Raw genomic sequence first — 14,108 nt, forward strand, 5'->3', positions numbered from 1 at the left:
TGCAAGATGTCATTGCCATGCTCTTGAATAAGGTAGAAGGATTAGCAAATCGGGTGATGGTCATCGAACAAAATTCTCACCAAGGGTTTAATGAAGAACTCAATGCTCCTAAGCCACAAACAAAACGGACCATTGTAAAATACACACCAATAGGAATGACTTACAATGAAGCTTTTGACTGTCTTCACGATCAAGGTCTCATTCACTCCATTGGTCCTAGTTAAGACCCTCCATCTGAAAAACGTTCTCCTAATTGGGATCCAAATTCCTATTGTCGATACCATAAAGGTCGCGGTCACACTACTGAAGAGTGTCTCGCCCTCAAGGATCGTGTTCAAGACTTCATTAATTCAAATCTCCTTCATGTTCCTCCGCGCGACAAGAAGGCCAAGATCAGTAACAATGGTAACAGTGGTTGTAAAGGGAAGAAGAACAACTATCCTTCTTCTTCCGAAAACACCTACTCTAGTAATAGTGTTGGTACTTTCGACCTTAGTGAGATCCTAGCCATGGGTAGTCTAAAGCAACCGAAAAGGGAATTTACTCCTATTGGAACTAGCTACGATGATGCTTTCAATCGAATCAATGCCAAGGGAATCATTACTCCCATTGGACCTACTAAAGATCCCCCACTTAAGAAAAGATCGCCTATTTGGAATCCAAACGAACACTGCAAGTACCACCAAGGTAGGGGTCATACTACTGAGAGCTGTTGGAAGCTAAAGGAGGCCATCCAGTATTTGATTGATAACAACAAGCTTCCCATACCTCCAGTTAACAAGAAAAACGAGTAATGATAAGGGAAGAAACACAAGACAAGAGGCGAGCTTCAACGAAAAGATTTTATGACCTTTTTTTCTATTTCTTTTTCATTTTACCCCTTCCCCAATAAGTCTAGCATAGACACCTTTTCCTTTCCTAAGATTATTTTTTGTAGTCTTTTTTCCTTTCCTTTTAATAAAAATGAGCATTTAATTCCTTGCATATGATCATTTCATTACATTGCACAGAAAAAAAAAAAAAAAAAAAAAAAAAAAAAAAAAAAAAAAAAAATCCATGTCGAATTAAGCACAAGGTATACCAATGATTTGAGGCACCCCTTGTAGCCACATCATATCTCACTTCACCCTTCAATTATACAATCCTTTCTTCATAAACCACTTTGAACCTCGTCTAACGATAGACCCTTCTTTTTTCAACCTACATCAACCTAACCTTGGGATGGGATGGTGTACAACTTATGCAATTCTAAAGAAAGCTTGAGCAAATTCAAAAGAAAGCAATAGCAAAAAATAAGCAATAATAAAAAACGAAAATAAGTGTACAAAAGGGCAAGTGTTCCAATGTATTTGATATGAAAATATCTTCGATAAGAACACGTATCAGATTGCGTCTCTTATTGAGTGCTCGGTACCGTGCCTGAGAAACATGAATGCCAACTGAGTGATAGACCGCATGATCGAGATTGCCCACACTTATAAAAATAAAATAAATGCTAAAGCAAAAAGAGCTAAAAAAGAGTAGAAAACCTCAAGCATAAAAATACAAAGATTCAAAAGCGAAGTTGCACACCAAGGGGGGTTATCTAGGGTCTTGAGCCTTTATCCCCTTCTTCTTCTATAACCTTTAGCCTAACCACGTTACAACCCTTAAAAAGACCTTTTTGAGGTATACACACTTGTGCGAGGTTCGGCTAGAGCTACGTTCGGCCTGATTCCTAACGGATACGTAGGCAACCTCACATCGAGGTGCGGCCGTAATAAAAATGCATTCATATTCATATTCACACACTTACACCATGATCATATCAAGGGATATCCTATGCTCATCCCTATTCACTTAGAGCTAGACTTGGGGGCTTGATCCCTACATTATTAGCTTACCTAGCCTAAGAGTCACCACCATTTGACTCTTTTCAATAATATATTTTTCCACACACTTAGCTCTTGCGGCCTAGCTTTAGTGTCACTATCACACACCGCACAGATACATGACTAAATATACTTCCCTTAGGAACCCTCTGTCATGAAGTCTTAACACAACGTTGAAGCATGCCTTATCATTATGGCTGGCAAACAGGTCGGGTCGGGTCGGGTTCAGGTCAACCTGTTTACATAAACAGGTCAGGACCCCCCAACCTGAACCCGACCTGTTTACTTAAATAGGTCAAATAAATCAACCTGAACCCAACCTGGTTTTAAACGGGTCGACCTGAACCCGACCCGTCTAAACCTGTTTTTTTTTTTTTTTTTTAAAATACCCTTGTAATTTGTTTAACATGTATTTATACATGTATCATTCAACTAACATAAAATACAAATTCAAAGCAAATATAAATCCATTATAATTCCATTACACTTCATACAATCCTACAACAATAAAATTAAATATGATAAAATGGTTGGGTATTATCAAATAAATAATAAATAATTAGGCAATAAAATCAAAACAGGTGCTGCTGCGTTCGACATAATTCAGTATCTTCATCATCTTATTCGGATTCGCATGTTCAATGGGTTCAGAAGGAATGAGGCTGTCAACTATCTGTTGATTAAAAATAAATTAAATAAATAATTAAGCCAAATGTAGAGAGAAATCACAAAAAATGCAAAAAATTAGTTAACAACATTCACACCATTCCAAGCTTCCAACTCATGATGAAAAAATCAACTCATAAACAAGCTTAAATATTCTCATAAACTCATAAAAAAATCAAAGTAAATCGCATAAATAGATGATAAAAAATCAAATAAAATCGCATAATCAAAGTGATGAAAAAATAGCATAAACAAATAAACCCATAAACAAACAAACTTCAATCAGATTAAAACAAGTAAATTATTGAAATAGAAGAAACAAAACGCATAATAACATGTAAATTACTAAAATTGACGAAAAAAACGTATCAAAACACAAAAAAAATAAGTAAAAAGAATGAAATTAACAAGTAAATGACCTTGGGAATGTTGAGATGAATATTCAGCAAGCTAAGCTTCAATCAACAATTTTAATGGAAAAGAATTAAAAACAAGAGGGTAAAGAGCGAGAACTAGAAAAGAGAGAGGAGAGAGAAAGAGAATGAGTAAATATTGAATGAAAAGCGGCGTGAGGTATGATTTTTTTTTAGGGTTTTTCATTAGATAGTTTGGGCTTAATTGGCCCATATTTAAAAATTATGTTGTAAAAACAGAGTGGTAAACAGGTTTAGGCGGGTTGGGTTCGGGTTGACCCGACCTGAAACCGACCCAATTAAATAGATGGGTTTAGGCGGGTTGGTTTCAGGTTGGGATTTCCAACCTGAACCCGACCTGTTTAACTTCAGGTTGGGTTCGGGTTGACCTAATTACATAAACGGGTTGAAATTCTCTGTCAAAACCCATTTATTTCGGGTTGGGTTTGGGTCAGGTTGTCGGGTCGGGTCAGCTTTTTTCAGCCCTACTTATCATATCAACATCACTCATCAATCATAATCATCATTGCATCACGAAGTATGAAGTGCTTAGCCTCCGTGCCTAAGTTACCCAAATACTTTCATCATGGAGTCAACAGTTGAGATAGCCTAGGATGAATTAATCCTTGCACCTTGAGAGATAGTATCAAATGACATTTGACTAAGCTCATTCAACATGCATCTTCAAACTTTTGATTTTCTTTTTCACGTCTTTCTTTTTCGGGAGAAAGTCGGTACCCTCCACAAAAACGACGGAAAATTTTTGCTTTTTGCATTTTCGAGTCGCACGATCTTATTACAATGCACACACGGGTCACGAGTCACATGTGTCATGTTACTTCGAGTCGAGTCAACCTCGAGTCAGTCAAACATATCGAGTCAAGTTTATGCCTTGAGTCGTGTCAAGTCGATGAGTCAAGCAACATTAAGCCTTAGGTCAACCCTAAGATAATTAAAGAAATTGGCAAAGTTCTATAGTCAAAAATAAATATAGGTGCAGCAGAACAGGGAAGACCCTACTCCAATTCTTGGCGCCAGAGATATCTCATTAGCGACAGAGCTCGAAGCCTCTCAGAAAGGTGATTTCGACCTCATACATTAATTTTGGGTTCCTTGGTACGCCAGTTAGCCCTTATAAGCAATTTGACATGATTAAGTAGTCAGTTTGATTACAATTGCAATAAGTGATCGACCTGATGAAAGATCGTCTCACTTAGCTTAAAGCGCCTAATCACGGAGACACCGACATACTGGTTTTAGCGAAAACAAAGTTCAGGCGAGCTTTAGAGATCGACAAACGTTGGTCTTCGGAAATTTTTTCTTCAGAACATTATCGCAACAAACATTCAAGTACTGAAGCTCTATTGTTCAGAGACGCGTGACCATTTCTATCAAGCTCTTTTGCTCCAGAGACGCGTGGGCATATCAATCAAGCTCTTTGTTCAGAGACACGTGGACAATCCTTTTCAAGCTCTTTTGTTCAGAGACGCGTGGACATTTCATTCAAGATCTTTTGCTCAGAGACGCGTGGGCATCCTATTATTAAACTCTTCGTTCAGAGACGCGTGGACACCTCATTCAGAAGATCATATAAAAAAAAGACGTTCTTTGTTCAGAGACGCGTGAACATATCAAAAAGACGCTCTTTGTTCAGAGACGCGTGAACATATAAAAAAGAAGCTCTTTGTTCAGAGACGAGTAAACATCAAAACAGCAAAATGGCATTCTCTAGCTTGCAGGAGGTCATCAAAACAGTAAAGCAGCAACAATCAGTTACTTTCAGAGACGTGTGCTCGACGGTGCAAGATACGCGTTTCTTAACTCTTCTATCTGTTTAAGTAACGCTAGTTTTGCAGGTATCGGCGTTACAAGATTGATTAGGATCGCAGAACGTTCTGAATCATCCTCCGTCCCTATCAATACTTTGACTTTTGTTTACGAAACTTGCGTTTCTCCAAACTCAGTCAAAGTGGGGGCTTCTGTAGACACCCATTTGTGTCTCCACAAAACCAAACCCAGTGATGAGTACCTTTCACGTCGAATCATAATCGAATGAAACGAAAGTGTGGAAAGGTCTAGTGTTGCGGGAAGTTTTATTTCTTTTCTTTTCTCTCTGTTTTTGAAAACTTTATTTTAAGAAAACAGCCAATCCAGTTTGGTTGGTCCATGATATGGGTCCAATAGTGGTGTAGTTGGATGGGGCTTGCAAAAACCTTTCCAACGATATATTATAAGCCCAATTCCGATGAATATTGAGGAATTTATGGCCAATTTACTAAACTGGGCCTAGTTTGAGTTTTAAGTACGGCCCTATGATCTAGGGGAGGGCCTAATATAATTTATCATTCCCAATGTAATTAGGAATGGTTTTGGTCTTCTAGAACATTCTAGAAGGTCTTGTCATTCTTAATTCAATTAGGACTCTTCAGAGTTTTAATTAGATCAAATAGCATTTTCGATTGAAATTATATTATTTTATCTTCCAGTACGGGAAATTTATCAGAATTTCGAAAACGTGTTAAAAGTCGGTTTGGCGTCCAACCCCAGGCCTTGGCGCCTGGAATCAGGATTGGCGCCAGACGCCAGCCATTGGCGCCTGGTGCTAGCCACTGGTCCTGGCGCCAAGGAGCCAGGGCTGGCGCCAAGGTGGTTTTGTGGTCTTCAGACTCTGTTTTGTTAAATTATCTTTTTTGGATGATTTTTCCTATAAATATCGTATCAAAAACTCCGTTTTAATGGACCAACTATCTTATCATTCATTAACAAGCATCATTGATCATCAACTCTCTTCATTCACAAATTATTCATCAATTAGCATTCATCTACAGTCAAATAATCCTTTTCATTCATCTCTTTTTATCAATTTTCATTAACATTCATTCTTTCTTTTCTAAACTTTGCTTTTAATACAAAATTCCGCATTCGCAAGATCTAGAAACACTTAGCCATAATCGAAGTTGCCTTCGCCCTAGACGTGAAAGGTTTTAATTTCTGAGGGTTTGGTCCCAAATCTCTCTTTCAATTATTTAATTGTTTTGATTATTATTTTCCTTGAAGTTACTAACGTGTGTATTTTGTTATTAGAAAGAGGTACGAGGCATCCAAGTAAGTACTTTAATGGTTTAATTGATATTATGATGTAGAAATCATGCTTAGATTGTTATTTTAATTCCTAGTATCATGTCTAGGGTACCTTTAATATCAAGTATGATTAAAAGTATGATGCCTTTTATTTTCTTCCTAATATTTATGATTGTTAGTATCATGTTAGGGCTAAAGATTTGATTTTTATTGCTTAGTGACATGCTAGGGTTTGTTATTAATCTTGTTAGAATCATGCCTAGGATCTTGTTATGCTTTAACATGATTATGATGAACATGATTATGAATATTATTATTATTATTTTGATAATGATTATTTTTATTCATGATTACTATTATTATTATGATGATTATTGTTATTATTCATAATTATTATTGATTATGTTGCTTGATACATTATTTATTCTTTATTGCTTGATCACACCTTTTATTGCATGTTTAAAGAGAATTTGTATTTGCAACCACGCTTAATAAGATATTTAATGATCTTGTTAGGGTTAATTGTGATTATAATTCAAGTGATCGCCAATAATAGTTTATTTGTGCATTAATGTTCAACCAACATAGATTAAACAGGTTAAGGGTTAATCCTATTGATTGTATGTTAGTCAGAAAGCGCACATGAATACGAGCAGAATAAAGTAGAGGCCTATTATTAGGGCAGGTTCGATCTCTTTTAGGTTGGATTTGTACCATCATCCCTGAACCCTTATTTGGTTCATGACCTTATGGAGTTGACGATCTCTTGGATCGTTGAAGGGTGTAACCTTCACCTCGTGAACGGTTTATAAGTTCCTTAAAAACTTGTTGGCGACTCTATTGCTCTATCTTCTTCCCTTTTGGACGCCACCGTACTTTAGTGTATGATCACAGTGGGGTTCAAGCTAGTGGGATTTTTAAGGCTTGAAATTATTCCCTACATTAGGTATATACCTCATGCTCGAGTTTTTATTGCTTAAGGATTCTTGTATCTATGCATGTGCTTTTCTTTGAGCAAATTGATCTTTCGGTTTGTTTTTTAGCAATGTGAATTGCTTGAGGACAAGAATTTGGCTAGCTTGGGGGGATTTGATAAGTGGTTTATTTGACCACTTATTGTGTCAATTTAGACCCGATTTTGCATTCATTTCCCCTCTTTCTAACCCATTTTTGAATGAAAATATTTTGTCTCGGCTTTCCCCCTCTTGGTTTGTGTTTGTCCATGTTTTGCAGGTCTATGGACTCAATTTGGCAAGCATTCGGTGCATGGTTTGTGTTCAAGGCAAGGAAAATTGAGAATGGAGAGGGCGCTCCAGCTGGAGCGGGCGTGCACACCTCAGGAGCGGGCGCTCCAAACCTTCTGCCAAGTTTCCGCCAAACTTAATGTCAAGTGCACCCTGTGAGGAGCGGGCACTCTTGGCCGTGGAGCGGGCGCTCCTCCTCAAACTTTCAAAATTTTATGTATTCTGAAGACAGTTGGAGCGGGCGCGCAACATTCTTGAGAGGGCGCTCCTTTGCTGGGAATCCGTTTTCTTTTTACGGATAACCCTATGTGTTTCGGGGAGTATAAATACTTCCCCTTTAGTTCATTTGTGGGAGAGACAGAAATAGCCTAGTTTTTAGAGACTCCTCTTAGTTTGAAACATTCCTTTTAGTTAATTTAGCTTAATTTTCATCATTTCAATCATTGTAATAGTTGGTTTCAAATTTGTTTCTCAAGATTGGCACTTTGTATTCAACAATTTCAAGCCTCAATTAGTAACTTCCTTCTACTTTTCTCCATTCAATTTCTGATTTTATTTGTTGTTGCATGATATTTAAATCTTCTTAGTTCTTGATAATTTGTTATTGGAAAATAGTTATTTCAATTGTAAATCATTTTTCCCCAATTATTAAAGTAGTTAGAACCCTAATACTTGTTTGCATGTTGATAAATATGAGTTGTGAGTAGTCTTCTTGCTAGGGGTTGGGTGAAGCTCAACCTTTTAGGTTAATTATGCAAATGTGGGAGTAGCATTGAAGTTTGTATTGCAATTAAATTGATTGTATGAGATTGCTTGTTAGTTCCTCGTGATAGGATTAGCTACCCTTGATTTAGGAGCTTGATAGCATGATATGCTTAGTTTGACATGGAAATGTGAATGAAGCATGGCATTACTTATTGCAATTTGATTATGTATCTTCTATTGCTAAACTAATGAGGGATCTAAGTTTAGTAGTGTGAGTTGTTTCCTAATTGCATGAGGTTGATCTTACATATAGTCCTTGCTATATCTTATCTATTTCACTCCCCGTTTGTCTATTTGCCTTAGTTGAGTGGATCCCATTCCCTAGTGTCCTTAATCCATTGATTTAGAACCATAGTTTGTTTGTCTTCTTGACAAACCCTAATTCACCATTGACTTCGAATTAGCTTAAGTGTTAAGATCTTTGGCAACCATATCCCGTTCCTTGTGGGCCGAACTCTTACTTGTCATTATGCTTGGTTTGTAAGGTGTTTGTTAATAAATGTGTTTGATTGAGTGTGGAATGTGCGACCGTTCTAACGCCCATCACTTACATCACCTGTGTTCACATGTCATTTTATCATTAAAAAATTTCCCTCCAATTTGCATATGACATCATTATTTTTTTCCCTATATTGTCTTTCGAAATTCAAAATTGTAAAAAATAAATCTTAACAATAAATAAAAGTGTGAACATCAATTAATCAAAAACATATTAATGATTTTTGTCTTTTCAAAAACCCTCAATTTGTGATTAATTATTTTACACTCTCTTATTGATTTTTTTTTTAATTCTAATTAAATTGTGCATCGCATGAGTACTAATCTAATAATAATACTAAAATAACAACCGCTGACATCATATTAGACACATGTCAAGTTGTTATTAAAAATTTTCCCTCCAAAATTATTCATGACTAGAGTTTACCCTTGCAAAATGCACTAGATATATATTATATTAGAAAGATTTTAATTATATAATATAAGAAAAAATATATTTTAATTACGGGAAGTTGATTTAGATGTAGTAACTTAGAACCTATTGTTTTGAACTATTTATGGTCTGCTTTGGCTCTACTCTTCTAAAATTTGATATACTTTGTTGAGCCCATGCTCTCTGTTAAGCCCTGCTCTACTCTACAGTCACCGACTATGCTCTTTTGCAATATGATGTGCTCTATTCTGCTGATTGTAAACTCAAAAGAACAAAATAAACCTTACTCTTATATGTGGGTGGCCACGCAAATGTCTCAAGCTATTACGGGGGTTACTTTGTCAAAGCTATAGAGGATACTCGATTAGTGTCGTGTGGGTTATTTTCTGTTGCAAGGAACTATTCAATGAGGACAGTTACGCAAAAAGCGTGCTGTACATATTTTTGTTTTGATGATTAGAGTAGTGGAAGTTGTTTGAATTGAAGGGTTGGGGATTTTGAGTTCTATGGTGAATTGTTGATAAAGTAATTTTATATCCGTGTAGCCGTGCTAATACACGACACATATTATACACGAAAGAATATAACACAAAGTGAAATGTTAGTAGTGTTTAAGAAAAAATGAATTGTTATTAGTTATTGCAATATGTTGAAAAAATGCAAAAAAAAAAAAAAAAAAAAAAAAAAAAAAGTTGGCTGGGTAGCTATTGATTTTTTTTTTTTTGGTTTTTAGTGGAATGGTAGTTATCGGTTAAAAAAAACTAAATGCATTTTTTTTAGTGGTTTAAAAAAAACCTAAATGCATTTTTTTTAAGTGGTAAAAAAAAAACATAAATGCTTGAAATTTGAGGATTGGTGATTTGGAGGGTTGTGGTGAAAACGACTTTGTAATTATAATATAGATAACAATATTTTATGCCCTTTTATTTTTATTTTTTGAAAGTTTATGTTCTTTTTTTTTTTAACTTTTAGTTAGTGTAGACACCTAAAATGTTTCCCCAAACCATAACTTATTTTCCTCTTTTTGTGCCTTTAAACCCAAAATCATTCATTTCGTATCCTTTAAAATCATTCATTTCGTGTCCTTTTTATAAAACGTTTAATCCAGTTTATTTTGGTCCATAATCTGGGTCCAATGATTTAATAGTTGGATGGGGGCTTTAAAAGAGCTTTCCAACGATATATTATACGCCCAAATCCGAGTTATAACGAATAAGTTATGGTCAAAATATTAAACTGAGCCCAAACCGAACCTAAGCCCACCTTACCTACGACCCAATGATCATGTGGAGGGTCCAAATTATTTAATCCCATTCCTAAACCAATTAGGATTAATTGGAAGCTTCTATAAGTTTCTAAAAGATCTTAATTATCCGTTTTGAAAATATAAGATTAAAGAGTTTGAAATTGAATAAAACTGTTCTTTTTGAAAATCCTATTTCTATCCGAATTCAAAGACGTTCAAAGATAGACAGATATTATTTTCGTTCCTCATAGTATTTATCCAAATTTTATATGGATAGCCCTTGAAATTATCTTTCCAATGATATATTATAATATCAATTCCGAGCTATAACGGAAAAGATATGAATAAAATGTCATACTCTATCCAAAAATGACACCGTCTCACTATTTCGGCCGTATCTTTTATTCTATAAAATATTTTAATCTGAAGGGTTAGAAATTAGACTTCAAGAGCTTTCCAAAGATATCTTATTCATCTTATTCCGATTTTTGGAGCAAAAGATATGATAAAAACAAAAACCGCAAAAACTGCTGTCTATCGAGTTTTATTCCGATTTAATTCGGATCTTATCTTGATTCTTCGACCTTCTTTTTTCTCTATAAATAGAGGTCATATCTCCCATTTTCCAATCATCGACAAGCTTGATCACAAAATCATTCTCTTCTCCCTCCTTAGCCTAAATACTAGCCTCCCTATGCTTCAATAATACTTCCCTTAAGCACTCCAAGGAGTCCATACAATACTCGAAGTTCTATACTTAAACCAAGGTGTGAAAGTTATAATTAACTAAGGGTTTGAACAAAATCAACTCTACATTTATTTAATTTAATTTTCATTTGATTTATATTTTAATTGAAGTTACTAACTATTTATTCATGATGTAGCAATTTAAAGGAACGTGCGGAATGTGAGTAATTAATTAATTTAATTACTCTTATTTTATTTTAATATTGCTAGTATCATGATTAGGGTTATTAGTATTATTTGATTTGACTAACGCTATTATTGTTAAATTGCTTCCAATATTAATGTTTATTATATTATTATAATGATCACCATATTGCATGTTAAAGGGAATATGTAATTGAAAATCACGCCTAATAAGATAATTTGGACAACCAGTTTAGTTTCCTTTTTAATCTTATTGTTTAATCAAGTGATCACAATATTTTAGAATTATATGTTGCATTAATATTCAACCAATTTAGCTTAATAATAGTTTGGAGCAAATTGAATTTTTGTTTGTATGCCTTTGAGATCGCAGGAATCACTTTTCATTATAAGAATCGAGTAGAGGCCAATACGGGCGAATGTGACTCCATGACTCACTTCGTACCATCATCCCCGATCCTCCTTTCGTGGTTCCGAACCATATGGAGTTAATAATCTCATGGATTATGAATGGGGTGTAACCTTCACGGGTCAATCGTTGTTGCCTTCGTTGTCCCTTTATCGTGGTTGCCTTTTATGATCCATGAACGGTTTACAAGTTCCTTAAAAACTTGTTGGCGGCTCCCTACTTTCCTTGTCTCTAATCGTATATGTCAATTCCCACTTCCTATGAGTGCCAAGAATTCACACATGCATTAACATAGGCGCACTTCGAACGACGTCTACACTTAGTTATATTATTATTAGTATCAATTTTCGAAAAACAATCTAAATAATATAACGCTTCCTCAGCTACCCCTTTCATCATTCAATTTTGGAATAATGGAAATTAATAATCCTACCTTTTACTCACCTTCTTATAATAGTCCCACTTTTAAGTTAACTTATAATAATCCCAACTTTTAAATTCATATTCTTTTAACAAACCTTATGACTGGTAACTGGGTAATCAAGACTTATTCTTTTACTGACTTTCTCCAACTACTCTTTTGCTAGTGCCATTAACGACTAATCTGCCTCTGTAATTTTTTTTTTTTTTTAAAAAAATCTGGTTTCTTCGATGCTCAGTTGAATTTTGTGAACTGAGTTGTTGCGAGAAAAGAAGGAAACTCATGGACTTGGTGTACTGTACGAACAATAACAATTGAGAATTGGGAATTGCGATATATTGATTTTTCTCAATTTTGACTTGCTTAGTACTAACTACAGGTAACATATCTAAACCCATATATAATTGTGATTGGGTTTTGTCAATTTTGAATTTATTTGTTGTGTTTGGTGATGTATTGATTACAGTGGCGGACTTGGGCTTAGACTTGGTGGGTCAAGTGACTCACCAGGCCCAAAAAAAAATTTTAAGTTATTTTTAAAAAAAACAAAAAATTTAAATCAGTTTTCCCCAAAAAAACCAAACACCTTCAAGCCCTAGCCTTCTTCAGTTCTTCTCTTCGCCATTGCCAATTCGCCTCTTCCCTTCAATCCTTCATCAATCATCTGCAACTCCAATTCTTCACTTCTTCATCAAAGAGTAAGTTTGTAATTTTTATTGTTAATTTCTAATCTTCAATTTAATTCATTCTAATTAGTTAATTTTATTAAACTACAATCGCAATCTTCAATTTAATTCAGCCAATTCGCTATTTCGCTGTGCGGGCTGTGCTGCTGGCTGCTCCGCTGCTCGCCGACGCCTAGTCGCCTCAAGCAGCGCCTGCCGCCTCCGGCTCTGTCTCTGAAACAATTTAATTAACTTACCCCCCTCTGCTAAAATGCGCCCTTGATCCCAATTTTTCTTTTCTTTGAAAGTTGAGATCTTTCAATTGAAGAAGAAGGAGAAGAACAAGAACAAGAAGACGTGAAGAACCCCAGTAAAGCAATGGTTGCAGAGCCTTGGTTACTGAGAATGGGGAATCAGGTAAGTAGCAATCTGAAAAACTCCCTTCTTTTACACCCAACAAGCACAAGTAATAGTAGTAGTAGAAAGAAGAAAAGTAGCAGTAGTAGTAGTTGCTCTAATATTGGTATCTTGTCATTTGAGGTTGCTAATGTTATGTCAAAATTGGTCCATCTTCATAACTCAGTCTCTGATGAAGAGATCTCGAAACTGAAGCATGAATTGATTAAATCAGAGGGTGTTAAGAAATTGGTTTCTTGTGATGATTCTTACCTTTCAGAGCTTGCTTATTCTGAGAGGGTAGATGATTTGAATAGGGTTGCTGAGGTTGTCTCTAGTTTGGGGAAAAGATGTACTCAGCCAGCCTTGCTTGGTTTTGAGCATGTTTATGGGGATATTATTAGTGGTAGGATTAATGTCAAAGATTTGGGGTTTTTGGTTAAGGATATGGATAGTATGATTAGGAAGATGGAGAGGTATGTGGGTGCTACTGCTAATTTGTATGGTGAATTGGAGGTTTTGAATGAATTGGAGCTTGCTACCAACAAGTTCCATTTGAATCATAATCTTGATAGTCGTAGGGCTTTTGACCAGAAATTGAAATGGTAAAGGCAGGATGTTAAGCATTTGAAGGATATTTCTCTTTGGAATCAGACTTATGATAAGGTAACTCCGGCACGGCAGTCCGGCAAGGTATGTTCATCAATTGGATGTATTTTTTAGTACTATTATTTGGTTGTTCGGTAATTTTTTTTTTTTACATACTTGATTATCGATTGTGACCCACCAGTCGGAAATTCCTGGGTCCGCCACTGATTGATTAGAGTATGAACCCTAAATAGAAGTTGTCAATTTAGACCCTTTTTGCAGTCCTAACAGCAGTTGCAATGCCACATTTACATCTTACACTAGAAGCCCTAGAATTTGAAGAAGTCCCTGACCCATACGAATTTTCTACACCCTTCGTCATTATAGTTGGGAAAATATGTGGCTAAGACCTTCAAGGTTATATTCCAATATATTAAAGTGAGAAGTTGAGAGAATTTTGAATGAGACGAGAAAAGGTTGTGGGGAATTCTTAACAGAGAATAGAGAAGATGAAGCAGGGA

General features: G+C 35.5%; 1 protein-coding gene across 1 annotated transcript; it reads left to right on the plus strand.

The window, feature by feature from the left end:
- Positions 1-12,981: 12,981 nt before the first annotated feature.
- On the plus strand, positions 12,982-13,608 carry LOC110696819. The gene has a single exon (XM_021874154.1). The coding sequence runs from the start codon at positions 12,982-12,984 to the stop codon at positions 13,606-13,608; it is 627 nt and encodes a 208-aa protein (XP_021729846.1).
- The last annotated feature ends 500 nt before the right edge of the window (positions 13,609-14,108 follow it).

This window comes from Chenopodium quinoa, unplaced genomic scaffold (assembly GCF_001683475.1).
Source record: "Chenopodium quinoa cultivar QQ74 unplaced genomic scaffold, ASM168347v1, whole genome shotgun sequence".
Lineage (NCBI taxonomy): Eukaryota > Viridiplantae > Streptophyta > Magnoliopsida > Caryophyllales > Amaranthaceae > Chenopodium > Chenopodium quinoa.

Excerpts from the sequence above, each read along its gene's own strand:
- LOC110696819 (XM_021874154.1), top strand. The coding sequence starts at position 12,982 with ATGGTTGCAGAGCCTTGGTTACTGAGAATGGGGAATCAGGTAAGTAGC.